Below are 21,346 nucleotides of genomic sequence, written 5' to 3'. Positions count from 1 at the left end.
TTTAACATGAGGACTCAACGAGGTTGGGTGAATGATTTGGCATGGGAAATAAGAAAAAAAAAGTCAAAATGATTCCCAATTTCCTGGCCTAAGGGCTTGGCAGATCATAGTATCATTAATTGAGAAAATAAAACAGAGGAAAAGGAATTCTGCTAGTTGCTAGAGGGCTTACAGACAAACTAAATTTCGCACAGATTAGTTTTGAGCGCATGTGACCGTTCAATTCCAGCAGAAGCCTGACCATGTGAATGCAAAGAGTTGGGTGTAGGATGAAACAGTAGGAACACTTTCACCTAAATGACTGGCAGAAGAAAAGTAGATGGAAAAGGGGAATTTTGAGAAGCAGGGAGAAAGTCATGGGTGTACAGTGTTATAGAAACCAAGGTGTCTAATGGAATCCAGCTAGTGAAAACTGCATTAGTGGTGGAATCTGGGACAACAGACTCAAATGTTGCCAAAGGTCTATCACAGAATCTATGAAATGGGTCATCTGCAGTTCAGTTCAGGTCTTGATAATACAAACATATCCTAAACTAAGAATAGGTGACTGAGTCTCCTAAGTCAGTTCCATGACTGTCCCATTTCCTTTGGTCCTTTCACAAGAATGTTGATCTAAAGTAGCCAAATCCTCTTTCCTAAAACTTCCCTAAGTCAAGAGAGGGTGGAGAGGGGAGAGAGGGAAGAAACAGAGGATGAAAAAGAAATTAAGATATGCTGTGTACGTGCACCAACTTCCCATAGGGAGTGTAAACATTGTGTACTCCAAACATGTACTAGTAAACTAAAAGCTAATTAACAGGGGTTAAAACAGTGACAATTTGCTGATTGCTTTACAGTGTGGATGTAACTTCTCATTGACAGAATTGCATTCAGTTCTCTCATTCAGTTCTCTTTCTGATACTGCTCTGAGCCACCAGTAACAGAATATTGTTCAGTAATGATAACTTCTAGCTCATGGCCTCATATCACTCATCAGAGTGTCAGTTGGTATAAAAAGTGCACATCTGCCCTCCCATAGTATATGCAGTGTATTTGTACATTAAACATAGTTTGCCTTGAACTGAGTATGGAAGTCACTTTACTGCAGGATCACTCTTAGAGAAAAGAGCACTGGAAATTCTCCACGGCCCACAGTGATGATAACGTACTAGCCTGGATGCTGAGAGAAGTCACCCAGGGTTCTTTTGGTGCAAGAATGTTGCTGGGCTCAAGCTCACCCTTTAGAGGAAAACTTGGGGTTAAGGTCTCTCTTCCTTGACAGTAATTGTGCTTAAGTACGACTGGTTGCTATAAACCTAGGCACTAATGATCGCAGAGTGTTTTGAACTTTACTTTTGTCATTGAGGTGACTTCATCTTTGTCCCTCTCTTCAACAATTCCTTTTGTACTTTCTTTTAAAACCATGTATCACTGTGCATTTTAAAGTTACCCTATATCCTTTTTGGGACAAAGTAAAAAAATGTGTAGGAGAAAATAAAAACCTAGCTACAAGTAATCTTGGACACTGTAAGATACTGAAAGACTTGTTGTGTTCTCCCTAATAGAAAAATACAGTTTTTTCTTTCTCCCTCTTGTCTTCACCCTCTGAGAACTGAACTCCAAAACTTAGAGACTTAGTAAGTGAATGCAAAGGAATAATTTCAGCAGTGGTGATGTGATCAAAATGTCATGATAGCAAAGAAGAACTATGAAATAAAGACCAGGAAACTATGTTTGTTTGTATATTATACACTATTATTCTTAGAGAATTCAGTCTAATACATGACTGCCAGCAGATTTTTAAAAGCTTTCTGCCCTGCCAGTAACAAACATTTTCCTGTGTCAGTCCCATCTCCCACACTGAGTGCTGGGTAGTGCCCTGGAATTTAAATCTGGTAGGAATCACTGGAGTCCCGAGGAAGTTCAATTTGACTATTTATTGTGCAGATGTAGAAATTCAGAGTTGAAGCAATTTAGGAAAGTATTTCTCAAATAAGCTACATCCACCCCATCCAGACCACTTTATAACACGGTTCAAGGTTGTGATTTCTTCACATTTCCTGACAGACCTCTAATATTCTGTACACAATTATCTCTTGCATCTTTTACATATGTTATTTTCTCAACCAACTTTTGGGAGCCTGTTTCTTCTAGGCAGGGTGCTTGGCACTGGGAGTATTACTTTCCTGCAGTTTAAGTTCATGGATGAGATAGACATCAACTAGAGAATCAAATAAATAAATCTCAGTGCAGGAACACATGAATTTCTGAGGTATAGAGTAGGGGAAGAGTGCCTGAGGGACAGACAGGAGCATTTAGAGAGAAAGCACAGCAAGTGCAAAGGCCCTGCATGTGGTTTTACACATTTTGAGTAGTAATGGTAATAAGTGACACATGTCCAAAAATAAGCCCTTTGTCATATATGTTCTGAGCACTAAGAACTGGGTGTCATAATGCCTATCTACAATATCAGTTTCAGCAGGAGAAAGGGATCAAAATGTTTCATGCTGGTGACAGTAACACTTATTTTTCAAGGTTTTGTGCTTGGTTTAGTTAGTTTGTTTATTTATGTATTTATTAAGACAGAATCTTGCTAAGTCATTCAGGCTAACCTTGAACTCACCATGTAGCCCAGTTTGGCCTCAAACTGGCAGCAATTCTCTTGCCTCAGTCCTCCAGTTGTGGAGATCATAAGCAGGTACCACAGCATACAGCTGGTTTAGCTTTTAAAGGAAACCTCTTTCCAGAAAATGACCTAGAGATTGTGTAACTATAGGAAATCATGTCTGACTCTCTCTTGTTACTAAGTAGAACATTTTAAAAGAACTCTATGTGCATTTTTCTTAGCCACATTTTTTTAAAGATCCATATTGATCATATTTCTCAGCATGTAAATGAGACAGCTTGCTTTATGCCTGTTTTATTTCAAGGTTAAGTTTATAGTGCACAGCACTGTAAAACCTCTTTAATATTCAGTAGTTGATTTTACTTTATGACATACTATATGGGGAAAATATAAACCAAACCTGGAGCAAGAGCATTCTTTGTTTTCTGGTTGCTTAAATGTTAATATTCAGATTTTGCAAGTATCCAGATACATATCATTAGAAAACTTGTTTCCAGAAAGGAAGAAAGGATTTAGAAATAAACACTACTTCATACAAAATGTCATGCTTATACTAGTTCAGAAACTGCCACAAGGTTAGATGAGGTTTGAAACCTTCCTAGCCCATTTCTAATTAAGTCTGGAAAAAATTTCTCGCTGAAATTAAAAATCACATTTACATTATTACTGGAAATTTAATAAGTCAGAAGACAGCTTCAGTCAGTCTGAGATGAATGGAGGAGACAGAAACGTGTTCTCTAAGAGCTAACTCTACTTGGTCAGGTGACATCTCACGCAGAGCCTGGTTTCTACCCATCTCCCCAGGACTGACTGCCTGACCCCTGGAGACAGGAAAGCAAAGAAAGGCTGGCAATCCCGAGATTGGTTAACTTTTTGGAACTGCTGCAATCTTTTCCAAACAGTTTAGGTTCTAAAGATAATTCAATACGAATCTAGTATGTGCCAAATAAAAGTGATGGGTAAGGATTTGTTATGTGGAGGATAAAGGACATCATGGGAACTTCTATTGTATTTTATTTTTTATTTTAAAGAAAAAGCAAAACTAAACAAAGCAACAGAACAATGCAAGCAGCACAGGACTTCAAAACAAGACAATGGAATTTCAACAGTGGCTACCAGAATGTCTCTTGTTTTCTTCAAAATAGTTATCTGTACCTTCACACACAATAATATCAAGCATAACAAAATAGTATGGTAAAGCCAGTCAAAAGAATGAAAGCATTACAGGACCTCAAAACTAAATAACAGGAAATGAACAATGGTCACTATAATGTCTCATTTTTTCAAAACAGTTGTCCATAAACATCACACATAATAAAATCAAATAAAACACACAGAACAAAAACAATCAAAACAAAAGAATAAAAGCATTATAGGACTTCAAAATAAGATAACAGGAAATCAGCAGTGGCTACCATAATGTTTCCTTTTCTTCAAAATAGCTGTTCATACCATCACACATAATAAAATCAAACAAAACAAAACAGAATAAAGCCAATTAAACAAATGAATGAAAGCATTATAGGGCTTCAAGATAATAGGAAATCAACCATGATTACCATAATACATACCGTTATTAATGGGAACTTTTAAACATTTTTATTAGGCAATTGTTTCCCCCTCCAAATTATTAAGAAATATAAATAAAATCCTGGGTTTATTTTGAGATTGTTTGCTTGCTGGACTCTTCTTTTGGTCCTGACATTCCTTCTCAGCCTGTACCCAGAGGTCATAGCTTTATGATTGCTCATTATGCATTTTCTCATTCAATAATCATAATTAACATATGAACTAGGTAACATTACTTCAATATATTTTTTTTTTTTCGTTTTTATCGGTACCAGGGATCGAACTCATGACTGCCTCTTGCAAAGCAGGCGCTTATGCTGCTGAGCTAAATCGCCAGCCCCTACTTCAATACTTTTAACATTAGTAAATGATATTAGATTGAATGACTCAGGAAACAGAGCTAATAGAAGGCAAAGACAAGAGCTGACACCAAAGACAGTATCCATTCTAATCTAGTAGCCTATAGAGTTAGTGTTGCCACAGCAAACCTTACCAAACCAGGGCTGAACTGTGAAAACCTGTTCCTGGCTGCTAGCACACAGCCACCCAGACCAGAAGCCTCTGGTACCTCTGTCTCTGCCTGTCTCCCTTCATCATCTCTCAGCTTCCTTTCATAAGACTCTAGCATTTGAGTCCTAACGAGATGCTTTTTCCTTAGAAGAATTTCCTCTGCACTCTCTTTTGTTAATCTCTTCAACTTTTGTACTTAAAACATCCTTTATTCAAGAACTGTATACCAAGTTATTACTTAATGATAACCAAGTATTACTGCTGGTCTAGGTGTTGGCATTGTAGCCAATGCAGATGAGCCAGATCTCCCCACCACCACAAACAAAACCTCATTCTCATTGTATTTACTTTCTTGTGGGAGGAGGAAAACAGATACATTAAAAGGATATTAAAAGATGCTACAGAAAAAATGCAGCAGGGAAAGTGGACAGGAAGTGCAGTGTGTGTGTGGTGGTGGAGAGCGTGATTTTAAATAGGTGGTCTTGGAGCGTCTCATTCAAAAGCTGACTTTTTTTTTTGTCTTTTTCCTTTTTATCGGTACCGGGGATCGAACTCACGACTGCCTGCTTGCAAGGCAGGTGCTTATGCCGCTGAGCTAAATCCCCAGCCCCCAAAAGCTGACTTTTGAACAAAAAAGCTGGAGAGGGCAAAAGCAGATATTTGGACTTGGATAGTCAGGGGAGGAGTTTTCTGGGTGCAGGAAACAAATGAAAAGGCCCTCCATCCCCAACTCAGAGCTTTATTCTTGTAGCAGGCCTTGTTCATTTATATGTTTCCGTCTCAAGTAAGCTTTAGCTTTATTTTGAGTTTTACTGTGTTCCAAACCAGGCTTAAGAAGACTAACAATAAAGGCAGCAGGTTGATGCTTGAAGCAGGTATTATATTAGGTCTTTGGTAGGCTTCTTCCCTTCTGTTGCCTTTCATCGTCCATTGAGGAGGAACTATCTACACAAAAGCTCTTTATTTCCTTTCTTTGATTTTCTTCAAGAATCTTCACCTTAGCCCAATGCTTTTAGCAGCACTCCGTGTTTTAGTTTTCATCTTTCTCACTCTTATCAAGAACTAAAGTGTTTTTTGAATCATCTCAGCGGGTAAAGCTCCATCTCTTTCTGTTTGCTTCATTTTCATGGAATTTCTTTTAATTCTGCATTTTAGTGGACAGTGCAAAATGGATTATGGATTACATCTCACATGTTAAGAGCCACAGCAGAAGGCAAGATCAGCCTCACTTTGAAAGCAGATTTCCAGGTTACTTTGGGAAGATATGCAAGACAGAATGGAGTAGATTCTTTTAGCTCAGGTTTATTGTCCACCTCCAAGTTATTCCAGGCAGAAATAAAGTGGGTAAGGACCTTCTGAAGAGCATTATTAGATTCACGTTCTCTTGTGCATCTGGCCTCCCACTTTGGGCAGAGAACAAAGAATCTACTTGCTCATTTTGTACCAAGTGAAGTGTGGTTTCAGGAGAATTGCTCAGAGGTCTTGGCCTGTATGCCTTGGATTTTTGACAAAGGGGATTGATGTTTGAATTACAGAGAAGAGGCTACTTTAAGAGTCCACAGTTGCCTAAACCGTGATAGGCATTGAGAAGGGCCATGCTGGGGAAGAGGAGCACTTGTATAAATGGAAGACAAAGGTGCATATTTTATCAGAAAACACAGGACACCATAAAAAGAATCTCAGTCAATACAGACACCTATATGGACAAGAAATACCCGGAATGAGCTGCAGGGAGAAGTAGGAGTTTAGATGTTGCAAGGGGATTAAAAAAAAAAAAAAAGGCTGGAGGAGAGGGGTGGTGTGAATCAGTAAGATACACATGCTTCCTCAGGCAGCCATCAGGACAGTAAGAAAGATTTCTGAAGACTATCTCAAAGTGCCTATGAAGTAAGGATGACTATGTTTATTCTCATCCATGGTCACCTAAGTCAGATTGTAGCCAGCCTGTTAAGAGCGATATTTTGTCACTTATTTCTCCTCTCTTCTCTCTCCTCCCTGGCCTCCAGAAAGAGACCTAAACCAGCAAAAAAGAGTGCAGGAGAGGTTGGAGGTAGGTGAGGGCATCACAAAGACATCTCTTCATCTCTTCTCCATCTTACACAGTTGTAAAAGACTCAACGGGTCATAGCACCTTCGGAAGCTAAGACAGACCTTGCACGGGGGTGGGAAGGGGATGGGAGTTCTGAACTGAATTAACTTTTTCAATTACATCTGACAGGACCTTTAAATTACTGATCTAAGTCTGTTCTTGTGGGTAAAATGGACCAGACGACATTTATTATATGAAAAATCACCAAAAAAGTCAAGTAATTTGTCTGAAATTTCTTTCAGAGGCCAAGAAGAAATTATTTAATAGAGTTCATTTGAACTGGGAATGATGGACAAAAATGAAATTATTTTTGTTACCTGGTCTAGTTTACTTAACCAATCAATCAAATACAAAGATAAAAGTGACTCATAAGCTCAGTTTAAATGATCTCTCTAGTTATCCTCAATTACTTAAAACTTACATATAATTGAACCTGAAATTTTAATTTAATTTTCAAAGCAATATTTTTACTTGGCCTCCTATTTGATCAACTATTAGCATAGCATAGACTTAGACATATCTACCTATTCTCCTCGAAAAATGTATCTTGCTTTCCATCAGTTCATCAGTAGCATAAAGAGGTTTAAAAGAGGTGGTGAAATTAACAGAACATAGACCATCAAACTACATCAGCTTCATCAATCCAGGTGGCCAGGAGGTGGCAGGCACTAACCATCACCCTGCATGTAGGAGCTATAGGGTGTGAAGCCCCTATAGTATAGCTCAAGACAGTGAATGTTTACTCATGGAGGCTGATTGTGTGGGACACATGGCTGCTGGATGGGTAAGAGGGAAATGGATTGATGAATTACCGGCCTAAAAGGGGGTTCAGGATTCCCTTGGAGGAACGTGACAGGAAGCAGAGATACAGTTCATCATATATATGGTGTGTTTGAAGATACTCAATAATTACAAAAGAAAATGAATAAGTAGTCATCCTCTATAAAGGGAGAAAACTGAATAAACAAATACCTCAACTAAACCAATCAAGTAGAGACTATCATTAATTTAAAGATAACAGGAAAAAATAGGCAACTCTTTAAGAATCTGTGATGTTTATTTTGGGTGAAAGATGACTAGACAGAAATAATGAGAAGAATTTCCTAGGATTCAAGAGTGAATTGGAAGTTTGTATAGATTTGGCAGATTCATATCTTTAATAAAAATTCATTATAATAGTGTTGATATGGAAGGGGTATTCTTTCCTCTGATTTATTTGCAACTGAGGAAATGTTAGATCCACACTCTTCTTAAAAGCTGCATTTCTCAAAAACCAACTGATCTAGAGAAGGGAAAGATTAATATAGGCACAACCATCACAGTTGACCTTTCCAGAGGAGATATAGCAGCTTCAAACAATAAAGGATTTATTTAGTGTCTGAAGACATTTACGGAGCACCAACCACGTACCCTCACTGGCAGTAGACCTCAGCATCTGAAGTCTGCCTAGATTCTATGCTGGCTTTTCCATTCTCTACATGACTTTTGGCATGTCGCTTAACCTCACCATATGTCATGTATGGATAGCAGCAGTGCCTATATCAGTGTGTTGTTGGAAAGATGAAATGAGACATTGTGTTTACCAGCTTAGAACAATTCCAAGCTCATTAAGGGGGTTTGACAGATATTAATGTTAATCATTCAGCATAATAATACAATGGCAGTGGGTAAAAATTCTGAAGTAATTACTAGCAAAAAACTGGAAGGCCCTTTTATGATAGTATTCTAAAAGCCTTTTACTTATTTCCATATTTAGGCAGAAAATCCTGGTAAGTCTTCCACTGCAGCGCTCTGTATCTCTACCTGCCAATTCTATTTCAGGCTACCATCGATCGGAGTCACTTCAAATCAACATCACTTGGTCTTCTCTCTCCCTGTGCTGCAGTTATCACTTACTATACACATGGCTTCTCTTTTCCTCTCCCCACATACTGAATAATCCACAGTAGCTGTCTGTCAGTGTTCAGAGGACAGCCCAAATCTACAGCTCATTAATTTAAGCTCACTGTCACCTGGCTTCACCTCACCTAGTCTGCTTTGCATTCCTGTTCTTAGCAGCCCGCTCTTGCTGTCAGCACTCTTTCTGATCGTCTCATTGTCCTTTATTCATTTTGCTTTATGTCTTTGAAGATTCCCTGATTTCACTCCCTTGTCCAGCGCTGTTGTTGTTGTTGTCATTGCAGTGCTAGGGATTGAACTCAGGACCTTCTCTATGTTAGGCAAGCACTCTACTACTGAGCTACTCTCCATCCTCTCTGTTTTAACCTTTTCTTACTCATTTATGTATGATAAAGTCACAAACTATTTGATAACAACTGAGCTGCCCTGCTGACAATAAAAGACAGTTATGGCATGACCAGAGAAAAATTCACTGTCACAAACAAATCATGGAAATCTTCTAACTGTCCTCTAGGACCTTTCTGGGATCCTCCTCTTAACTTTAGAACCAGGATCCTAATCTATTGATCTTTTTGCCTGCTTCCTCCTGACTTGTTGACATTGAATGACGTGTTTCCAGGGTTGAATCCCCATCTGTTTATGATTTGCATAACTTGTGACATCCCTGGGACCACTGCTTCATTTATCATCCCCCTATCCTCATGTCTGATCACCCACTTGCCAAAGATCAGGTGTGTCTACCTGGCGATTGGGAAAAGGGTCCTAGTATTTTACTCCTTATCCAGAGTGGAAAATCCGAACTGTGAGAACCAAGAAAGTTACTAAAAAGGCGTTTAATTTCAAAATCAATATCAGGCCTAGGGTAATGTGCAGATATAAAAATAGGAGGCAGAGCCCAAGGGTCTGTGACCTGGTGGGAAGAGACATGTGAAGCAAGGCAAGAGTGATTCAGGATTGTAAGCTCTAAGCAAAAGGGTTCTTCTCTGTCTTGTTCATCACTGTAACCTCAGCACCTTAAGAACCTTTGTAGGCACTCAATATCCAATTGTTGAATGAATGTCTTGGATGATTACTTAAGAAGATAAATTTTACTTAGATGTACCCAACTATGAATTTAGCATGATTTTGACATATAAACATCAGACAGAAAATTTTTCCAAACATAATCTGTCATTTTCATCTTAACAGAAGTCTAAATTTGATTTTGTAAAGTGAAAGATACCTACTTTACTTACTACAGACTTGGCATGATTGATATTTGGGGCCAGATAATTCTATATTATGGATCCATATTATTGAGCTATATTGTGTAATATTTAGTAGCATCTTTAGCCTCTACCTATTAGATGACAGTAGTCCCTTCTCACTCTTTTTGTGATAACCCAAAATGTCACAAGCCATTGCCAAGTGTCCAACAGGATGGGATGGAGTTTACTTTGATTGAGAACTACTGGTCTAAACCAATTCTCAGGTCCAATGTGGCAGTGCCTTTTATTGGAAAGAGGACTTTGATTCTCCATATACTTTCCAATTATACCGTATCCTTCTGACAGTAGATCAGGCAGTACTTCTTTTGTTACTGTCCTTTCTTCCCCTAATACTGGACCTATATTAAATTGTAGGCTCCCTAAGCACAATTGTGTTTTTTGTCGCTCTGACTTACTTCACAGAAGTAAGAATGAATGCTTAGTCCTATGTGAGCACTTAACACATGTTGACTAACTCTGTGAAATTCAGCTAGAAAGAATTTGTGTCTGCTTTCAACTGGAAACACAAATGCCACAAAAGCATTTTTCTTCTGTTTTTTTCATTGCTGTATTTCTACCACTTATAAGTGTACCAGATACTTAGTAGATGCTCAAAAAATATTTGGAGGACTAATGATATTGCCCTCTAAAAATGTTTAATGGTGTCACATTTCATTTCCTAAAGGATAATATAAGTCATTATATTGGGACTCAAAGCTCTCTTTGTCTAATCTTCTTCTTTGCCTCTCTGATGCACAATTCCACCTCTTTAGCCCAATCTTGTTCACTGATATATTCCCAAATAATCATGAACATCTTTGCCAATGCACATCTGCGTACTTCCTTTTCTCTGTTTGGAATATTCTTTCAAATTCTCTACTGATTCGAGTAAACACAATGCACATTTCAGAGATCAGCTTATTTCTTTTCTCTTAGAGAACATTTTTTGGTTTCAAGAACCCACAGGGTTTGTAACCTGAAGCCTGATATTTCCAGATCTGTCCCTTTCCCCAGACATTTTTATTCTATCATAAAGCAGAATTCAGAGGAAAATCAAGCTTTTTTTCCTTCCTAACCTTGAATAGCTCCTCCATATTCCTCTTCCCTGACACTGATAACCAACTATGTCCCTGTAAGCAGATTCCTGTAACATCCTACAATGGGTCTTCTTTCAAAGGATACAGATAAAGTGGACAACTATGATTCTGTAAACAGAATCTGGAGACATTCTTGAATCTGTCTTCTTTTAAGGTTAAGGTGTAAAACTATTACTGAGTAAATAACTGCCTTTGTCTCACTTCTGTAACTTTGCTTACACTCTTTTCCAGTTTCACAGCAAACCCCTTCAACAAAATGTATAGAAATAGAAGCCCTTCCTTTGTTCAGGGCTCAGCTCTTTTGAATACTTTTGAATAGTCTGTTGAGTCAGTGTACACCTAAAATAAATCCCCTTGTTTCTCCTGTAATCTCTCTGGACTCTAAAATTGTGCGGCAATAATGCATTCCACTTTATCACTTTGAGTTATTGTTTTTGTTTATGTATCTTACTGCCTCCGAGTAGAGTAGATTGTGAAAAAAAAGATTCATAGACTCAGTTAAATTGTTATTATTTTATTAATGTAGTTATTCAACTAATATTTTTGAGTGCCTACTCTGTGATAGGCATATGATAAGATCACTGGCTTTATAAGGTATTTAGTGTGGTGGAGAAAAATGGTATCTAATGTGGTAAGAACTAGATTTAGGGTTAGAAGACTTTACTCTGAATATTAACTCTATCACTAACTAGAGTGATAATTTAAGCTCTTACTGTCTCTGTGTTATCTGGAAAATGAGAATGAACACTTAATTCTATGTGCTGTTCATAAAAAGGTTAAGTAACCTGTGCAAACATTGCAAATGACAGAGTGAGGCCTTTAGTTTATCCATAAATTCTTTAACATTCTCCCCTTAAGAGGCAGAGCCCAAGTCTCCTCTTTTAGTATTTGACTGACCTGGTAATTTGCTTCCAAGGAATAAAATGGGGCAGAAGCGATAATGTGCAGTGAGGAGACTATCACTTCAAAAAGCATATGGCTTGTGCCTTAATCCCTTTGAATTACTTGGTCTTAGGAAAGCCAGCTCCTATACTGACACATCTTATCAATAGACCCATGTAGTAAGGAAGTAAGGTTTCCTACTAAGCATGCTTGAGTTTAGAAAGTAACTAACAAGGCATTCAGAAGGCTCAGCCAACAGATTGGCTTGACCTTGTTAAAGAATATGAATTTTTAAGCTGATCCTGGATTCCTGACCCCCATGTGAGACATACTTTATAAATCAAGTATCAAGATAGTTTTTCATGAATCCATAGATGAGTAACACAAAGCATGCTTTAGAGATTGAAGGTATTATTATTATTGAAGATGCTAATATTTGCTGATGGAAGAGTGCCATAATCCACTACAATTTATCACTGAATAATGAATGGAAGAAAATAAGCAAGAAGAAGAATGAGAAGAGGAGGAGGAAGAGGAAAGGGAAGAACAAGGGGAAGGGAGATGGGATGCAGACCATAAACATGATGAGCAACAAAAAAATTAGATTAAACGTTTTGTTGAGTGATTTGCAGGCATCTCTCACCTCTGCTTCCTTTTCCGAGGGGAATCTACCTGTGACAGTGACTGCAGGCTATATGCCAAGGGCTACTGGCTAAAGAGCTTGTTCATCCCTACTGACTGCTCATTTTAAATTCTATCTTCAGTTCTCATTTCCAGATAAAATTGATAGCTTTAATTATATAAGAAATGAAAGTCATATTTCTATTCAATGTAGAATATGAGTTTTTTTTTTTTAAAGAGAAAGTCACCCTGCTACTTTGTTATACACAAAGGCCATCAACAGGGAAATTTATGATTTGTTTGCAACAATGCCAACCTCTGAGACCCACGGTCATCCCTTTGCCGTAGCAACACTGACCCAGTGCCCTCCACTATTGACGACACCACAGATGGGAGGGCTAAATTTATAGTCCTCAACAGTCAGTCAGGTAGATTAATTTGAACCCAAATAAATTTAAATTTGAAACAATCTAACTACCTTTGGCCCACAGGATGCCATTTTGCGACCCATTTTCTGAGCTCCCTACTGAGATCATAATTATAAAAGAGGATTCCTAATTTATTAACCCATTAAAAGTATATACTAACCTACTTAATAATAAACAGAGAATTTAAATTTCTATCTAAATATTGATCTATTCCAATTTTCCCCACAGCTTCAAGTGAAGGATGAAGCTATATTAACTCTTCGAACCATGAGAACAATATTTAATAGGTTTATCTAAAATTTCATAGCAGGCTGGCTGAAATTTTTTTCTTTAGCCATCTGCTAGGTTAAAGGATTAATAAATGATGGGGAAAAATAGTGTGAAAGTATCCTTACTTGTAAGAGATTCGCTGTTGGTTGGAGAAGGTTGGGTGCCCAGGGTAGATGCTGTAACGCTGAATGCAGCCTCTGTGGGGAAATTCACTGAGCCTGAAAGGGAAGCCAAGACAGGGAAGTTAGGCAGGCGCGGCCCAGGTCCTGAACAGGTAATGGAAAGTAAACTAAAAGTGGAGGCCTAAGTTAGCATACCAAATCGGAGAGACAAAGAATAGGTCCTTAATCAAACTGGAGAGACTCTGGAGGAAGTGAAATACAAATGAAGTTGCTTTCCAGACAGCAAAGGACTACCTGCAGCCAGGAGAATCCCTGCTTTCTACCACATATATGGCCTCCAACCATCCAAGGCATCTGCCTTACAGAACACCCCTCTCCAACTAGTGGAGAGCCTTACTTTCAGTCTTTCTAATGAACATGTGTTCGGCCAGGCCATTCCCACTGTTTGCTGTTTGTGGTTTTATCAACTTTAATCTTCATTACCCCAACAGAGCTAGACAGATCCGGTTGCAAAGAGATCAGACAGATACTTACGACAAATGAAACAGGAAAACAAAGCGATGACTTAGTGCCTAAAAATATTTTACTTTAATTTAGTCATTACCTAACAAATATATTTGGAGGGGCTGTTACGGTCCAGGCAATGAGACTTAATGGGGAACAAGAAGAATGTGCAGCTGTCTTCGAAGAGCAAATATTCAAGAAAGAAGTTAGCAAGGCACTGTGTTGGCAAGGTGACACAGGATTGCAACCAAGATCCAAATTTCTACAAATGTTTCCTAAGGAAGGTGACATTTAACTCAAGACACAGGAAGCTTATGATAGCAATTAATATTTAAAATACTCAGGAAATAACCACGTGGTTAAAAAAACCTATAAATTTGTAAACTTTTAGCAAGAGCAGAAACAATAATACAATTATCTAATTAGATGTAATATCAGTAAATTTTATTATTTATCTATCAGTATTATTATTCATCAGTAAATTTATATTATTATTTTGATCCTTCTAACATTTTGGTTACAATTTTGTGTGTGTGTGTCTGGAAATAGAGACTAGGACATGTTCTTTTACTTATTTATATTATACATTCATTTCAATTATTTCAACTTGCACTATTGTGCTTTAAAATAAATACATTAAGGTATAAAACAATTTACAGGCCAGAGATTTAACTCAGTGGTACAAGCACCTGCCTGGCAAGCGCAAGTTCATGAGTTTGGTACTAAAAAAAAAAAAAATTGAAAAAAAAAACCAATTTACAAATGCCTGAAGAATCTACTAACTTGGGAACTCTAGTTAAATATGGTTAGATGATTTTTGAGGCTGGAGGATTTTGCAGGCCAGAGACTTAACTCTCAATCAAATGTCACTGAACGTAGTGCACACAATATGACCTATATCAGTTAATTGTATACTTAATTAAAAATTATACTATTAATTTTTTTAAAATGTACTTTATGGGGCAGGTATGTGCTATTTAAATTGCTACTAGGTAGCACATAACACCAGTGGAAGATATCTGTTTCCATGATCTAGATACATGTGTATTTTATATTTATCATTGGCAGTATTGCTATTGCTGGTGGCCGTAGGTTATCATATAAATGCTTTCATGCTATTAGTCTCGGAGGAGGAGGACAATTGTATGTATTAGCTAAGCAAAATAACCATGCTTTTCCTCTCTGTCATCCAAAATAAATTTGAACTCTTCAGCATATTTCATAATGTGGCTTCCTACTACACTACCAACTCTGATACTGAGTATCATTTTGCTCTTACCGTCCCATCCCGCTCTCTCCAATTTTCATTTTAACCAATAGGTAAATGTTTCAACAGAATTTCTCAAGCACAGTACTTTTCTTGGTCTTTGTTCCTGCCGTTTCCTGATATTTTCTTGTTTTCAAGTTTCTTTGAATACAACTACTCATGAGGAAAACGGGCTATTTTGTAGTTTTAAAATGTATTTTTATTAGTGCTTGTTACTTTTAAAATATTGTTTCCATATTGTATTTTAATGTATGGATATAACATATTTTGATCATATTTACTCTCCTACTTTGTATTTATCCCTCAATCTTTAACTTAGTCTTTAGCGCCCATTTTGTCAGATATCTCCCTCAAGAGAAGACACTTGTTTTATTCTTCACTGCATTTATGGATCCTAGCAGATGGAAACGATGGACTCAATGCATACAAATTGATTAACATCGAAAGAAAAAACCACTTTTAAATGCATATGTTATATCTGGTAGATCTGAGCATCATCTTCTAAAAGAATGCTTTAGTAAGATGAAGATGTGTCTTGAAAATAAAGTGCTTAGCTGTTTTTCTCTATAGATTGATTAGAACAGAAGTTGGTAAACTGGACTGCAGTCAAATCCTACCCAGTGTCTATGTTTGTAAGTGAATTTCCATTGGAACACAGTCATCCATTCGTTTACATGTTGTCTACAGCTGCTGTGATTGAATTGAGTGATGTGACAGAGACTTTATAGAAAACAACACCTGAGATATATATTTCCTGACCCTTTGTAGAAAAAGGTTTGGCAAGTCCTGGAACATAGGATGTTAATAAATTGTGCTGAATCCCAGAGTTCCACAAAAGAAAGAATTTGTTTTTCTTTGAAGAAACATGTCTGTTTTAGGATACCATTATGCTATATTTCATTATCAAACATCTTGGGAAGCTGTTTTCAGACTGCTAGTAAGTTATGAAGATACTACTATAAGATTTGCACTCTGAGAGGAACTCTTTGCCCAGTGATAAACATGATACATAGTTTTCAACATGAAACCTGAGGTCAAACAGAGCAACAGACCAAAACAAAACAAAACAATCCTAAGCCTGGTTTCAGATTAGACTCTAAAATATTAACTCTGCTTGTTCAAAACAAAACTTAGTGGATGCAAAAGGAAGTGATAACAACCTAACAGGGAAAAGAAATTCCCTCAATTTCAAAGGCAGAATTTGGCGGAGACATCTCTTCTAGTTTTCAAATTTTTGCACTCATCGCGACTGTTGTTAAGAGATGAGCTGTTCATCTAAAGCAACTTTGTCAGTATCCAGTGGATCCACTATGAACAGAACAGGCTGGGCTGTTCCCAGAACCCCTGCAGGGATAGCTTCAGAGATAGCTAGGTCTGTCCTATGTGGACAGCAGGGTCAATTCTAGGGCTTCCTTAGAGCACATGCTGGCCTTCTCGGCCCCACCTAGGAATGAAAGAAATCCCAGGGTTTCTAGATTCTTTTTCTCAAAATATGCTCTGTGTACCAGGAAAGTAGTTTTTTAGGGTCTTGGTAGAAATTCAGAATGTCAGTCTCACCCCAGACTAAACCTGAATCGTACTGTGCATTTTAATGAGATCCTTGGGTGATTTACACGTATATGAAGGTTCTCCACTGATACTGTCAGGAACCCCAAGATTGATCACAGGTGCCAGCCATGAAATAAGAAATATTTGTCTGACATTTTCCACCTCAATATTTGTAGGTCCTATTGTCTCACTATGGAGATATGCATTTGTGTTCCTCTCTCTACATCCCAAAATACACACTTACATGTACACGTACACGCATACACATACGCACACATAACACATACTATTCTACCTGTCAACTTTCTACTCTCTCCATTGCAAAGGTTTTTATTTTCACAGTTACAGTTGGACATCCACTTAATGAATATGTTTCTGTCAAGGCTGATGACATCCAAAATATTATCAACCCCAGTGGAAATTTGCATTCAACTTCTGGAATAAAACAAAACCAAATATGTCCCCTCCACTTCAAACAAACAAAAAAGCCTCACAAAACCCAATACTTTGACTATATCAAATAAATGGAATGCAGTGTTGCAATTTTAGACATTCTGAAAAGCTACAGGGCAGGCTGTTTCTGGAAAGGACATTTTGTTTTTGTTTTGTCTTTTTTTGTAGATACTATTAAATCATAAGAATTCTGCAGGCCTTGATGCTCATATAGTTGCCTGGAGGCCACTAATCATGTTCCTTTGGACCTCTGAGTCTCACTTAGCACTTGAACTTCACGGGAGTCCGTTTTCTGTGTGTAGGTCAGAGGGTTGTTCCCTGTCACCCTCTAGCTCTGTGACCCTTCTCTGGAAGTGGGAAGGAATAAAGTTATTTTTTCTCACTATATCTCTTTCTTCCTCTGTAATGCTCAGTTCCTCACCTCTAGCACTGAGATCACATTTTTCTTCTGTATTTCCATCTCAGTACCTTGTCAGCAATAATAGTTTGATAGGGCAGTGGCTGTTGCACTAAGCACCAGAATTGCATTCCAGAGTTCATCAGGCACCCAGCAGTACCACTGCACGCCACAGCATGCTTGGAAATAAGTGTTTAAAGAATGTGTAAAGCAGGGAAGTATGATACCTGGATGGCACTGCTTTACGGAGCCTCAGCTGCATCTTCTAACTGATTCATGGTGATTTATGTCAGCATGGGACCAGAATGTGAGCTATCATTTTGGGAAATGGAACTCTTCAAGATTTATTGTCTTTAATATTTGATCATTAAAGCTAAAGACTCATTTGGCAATTTATAATTAACCACCTGCTCAGAGCCTAAAATTACACCAGATCAAGGACTGTCCTATAAAATTAAAATTACAATGTGTTTTAGGGTGTTGGAGTTAGTATTCTCATTGGATTAAAAGTGTTAACTATTTTCTGATCTTGAAATCAAGCACAATTTTAACATCAGGAAATATTGTTTTTCTGTCTTGAAAATGTCATTTTCTTTCAGAATTTGAAGTTTATAGTGTTTTAGCTCATGTCCTTAGATTCTGTCAAAAATACTGGTAAATCTATGTGAGAAACAGTTAACTTCAAGACCAATACTACCCACGTCCAGTCTTCTAGAAAAGAGGCGTCTTTATTCCTGAGGGAATTAGGTGACGTTGAGTGAGGCTATTGTAGTGTAAATCCATCATGGTTTTGAAGTGATTGACTAATGTGTTCACACATGTCCAGGGATGATGTCACTGTCCCAGCATCAGAAGGACACCTACTTCCGGACAGTGGGGATATTTTGAGACATGTAACCCTCTTCTTCTAAGGATCCCAGTAACTGACCAGTGCACTTGTGAAAGAGTAACAGGACCCAAGATGCAGATTGTGTTCTTAAAGCAAAAGAAAACTTCCTCATAAATCAGTCTGCTTTTATGAGCATGTTATAGACTAAAATATTGCTGAAAATAAGACTGACTAAATAGGTAAACAATCCTATCTAGAGTTATTATGATAATTTGCAATTATGTTTAGTTTTACATTACTATCAAATATGTGGTAATGACAGCTATTATTAAAGACTTCCTTTGTATAGACATATTCTGTCACTGTATATAATCTCACTTTTAATGTAGTAAAATCTCTTATTTCATCTGGTTTAACATCATAAATATTCTGGTTACTAAATTTTGAATTATACAGAGAGTTCTGAGCTTTTCTGAGATTAAAATGCTATGGACATAATGCATATTATATTCTTTCCAACTAGACATGCTCTGAAGTCTTGGAATTTTTTGATAGCCCTTATTAAACACTTATGGACTAAACAGACAACTCACCCAATGAAAAAGTGATTTTTTCGGATGCGGTGTTCCGTACTTTATTTCCAGGGACTCGAAACAAAGCTGTGCACCAAATTGTGAGGTTGTTTGACTGGACTGGTGTAGTATGATGCATCTTTGTTAAAACAGACTTGAGTTCCAAAAACCCGCTTTTGTCTTTTCGCTCTTCAGTAGTAATATACAGCTCTACAAAACAGGTAAAATATTGTTAGTCATTCAGATTACCTACATCAGTTCCACAGTGCTGCCAAGATGCCATTTTGTGGCTTTTATTTTTTGTTTTGCTTTGCTTTTTGAGATGAGATCTTGCCTAGGCTGACCTTGAACTTGTGTCCTCAAATGGTCTTCTGATTCCAGCCACTAAAATAGCAGCGACTACAGGTTATGCTATTGCATTCAGTTAATTTGTTGTAATATAGTGTCTAAAGTAGTCAAGCTTCAGCTCCTGTGAAGTGAGGCTTGGTTTCAGCAGGGTTGGAGTTAACCTGAGCTGTTTATTAAAGCTCCTATGTGGCATTCATTGATCCATGATCCAGGGATTAAATGCATTGATTAATAATGTTACTTTATTTGAGCCTCGAGTCCAGGAGTTTGGGTGGAAGATTGTCCCAGCTCCGTGGTATTGTGTATTAACAATGGTGCAGCTGAGTTTTGGAGTGGGTTAAACCCAGGGAAGGCTCTGCAGTACAGTTTAGTTTTGTAGCAGCACTCAGATACAAAACCTTAAATACTGCACGGTTTCTCTTTTATGAGAAATTTAATTTATAAGTAAATGGCAAATTAAAAGATAATAGGCAATAGGAAAATGATATTTCTTAAATGGGAAGGAGATGAAGAGATGGGAGAGGGAGGAGAAAGGGGATAAAAAAGGAATTAAGATGTGTTCTGTACTTTCCCTAGAGGAAAAGTGACTCAGGAGAAGACCTGTTGTCCAGGCAGAGTTTTCTGTCACTATTACCACTTAGGAAAATATAACTTTGTGCTGAGCTCATCTCAGTGTGTTCCTGGGCCAGGAATTTTTAATTCTCAGCAAATGTGTTCCTTTTCAAGGAACCAACTCCTTTACACGCACTTCCTGTAGAGCTATGGCCTCAAGCCCTGACCCACATCCTCACAAGAAAAAGTAGAAATTATTTATTAACTGACTTTAAGCAGTGGCGCTACACAAATTGGCCACATTCTACCAAATTAAGAAAGAAATGCAAACAACAATGTTGCAAAATCAGAGACATCAATTATATGTGGAATCAAATATTTTTGTCTTCATATGAAATATCTGCTTTTATTAACACTTCAGCAAAAGTATCTGTATGTTGTTTGATGAAGTCAACTCTCCTTCATTTTGAGAGGTGTTACTTTCTCTCCTTTTGGAGTAGTCAAGGGAAATATCAGATGATGATATTTAGTAGACAGAAAGTTGTGTCTCCTGCATTGGGAATTATTCTTTCATGCCAAGAACAACTTGCGCCATGATGAGTTTTAATCTCTCCCTCTCCTTTCCTCCCTTCCCTTCCTTTCCTTTTTTCCTCCCTCCCTCCTTCTTCTCCTTCCCTCCCTTCCTCTCTCCCTCTCCTTTTTTTCCTTTTTTTCTGCCGAAATCATTTTCATTTATTTGTTTCCTTACCTTCTTTGTCACTCTGAAGAATCCGGCCATCAATAAACCACGTAAGATTTGCTTTGGGAAATACATTTTTTAGTGAGCAGGTAAATATACTCTAGGACAGACAGAAAGAGCATTATTCAGAGGACAGTGGTCCTCACATCTCCGCCAACATTCATGTGAGGCAAATTGGCAAGCAATGACTTTCTCTATTTTTACCTGGGTAACTACAAAGTGTGTTTACCTCCAAGATAGATCGTTTTAAAATGTGTCCTATATGTCTACAACCACGCTAGAAATTTATAACTACATCTCCCAGGTCACTTTCAGGATCTAGGACTATACTAACATTATAAGTCTGGATTATAGGTTCTAGAAAAGGAAAATCATAATTTTTGGCAGACAGAATAAGCTTATACTAAATGTAAACTGAAGAATAGATGAAGGAAGAGACCAGAGAATGTTATTTTTAGATTAAAAAGCTAAAACAGATCCACGTATTACATTTGCTAAAAAATGTAAAATACTATCTATAGCAACAAATACAGAAACCATTTATATAAATACACCACTTTTTAAAAATTACTTTTAACTTTTAAACAATTTTCCTAATTTTTAAAATTTTTCTACCTTGATTCTATAGGGACGATAGGGTAGGCCTTTTTATCACCATTTGACAGATGGAGAGAATCAAGGCATCAAGGGATCTAAAGAAGTGGAAAGGAATTAATGCTGTAGTTAGGAGCTAGAGCCCCTCACATCCAGTCGGAGGTATTTCCTGGCAAACGCTGTACTGAAATCATAATGAAATAA

At 37.5% G+C, this 21,346-nt stretch overlaps 1 protein-coding gene across 10 annotated transcripts in view; it reads right to left on the bottom strand.

Annotated features, from left to right (window-relative positions):
* Nucleotides 1-21,346, bottom strand: part of Cd96 (CD96 molecule) — an 82,437-nt gene that overhangs the window by 18,010 nt on the left and 43,081 nt on the right. For all 10 annotated transcript variants that reach the window (XM_003469196.4, XM_013151697.3, XM_063224922.1 and 7 more), the window contains exons 6-8: nucleotides 20,558-20,648; nucleotides 18,931-19,119; nucleotides 13,343-13,435 (exon numbers count right to left, since the gene is read on the bottom strand). In XM_003469196.4, the coding sequence (XP_003469244.1) occupies nucleotides 13,343-13,435; nucleotides 18,931-19,119; nucleotides 20,558-20,648 (373 nt within the window). The remainder of the gene's footprint in view (nucleotides 1-13,342; nucleotides 13,436-18,930; nucleotides 19,120-20,557; nucleotides 20,649-21,346) is intronic.

This window comes from Cavia porcellus, unplaced genomic scaffold (assembly GCF_034190915.1).
Source record: "Cavia porcellus strain 051 isolate PalLab524CR breed Dunkin Hartley unplaced genomic scaffold, mCavPor4.1 scaffold_15, whole genome shotgun sequence".
Classification (NCBI taxonomy): Eukaryota; Metazoa; Chordata; class Mammalia; order Rodentia; family Caviidae; genus Cavia; species Cavia porcellus.
The sequence above is the reverse complement of the archived record's forward strand: the minus strand, read 5'-3'. Positions and strand labels throughout refer to the sequence as shown.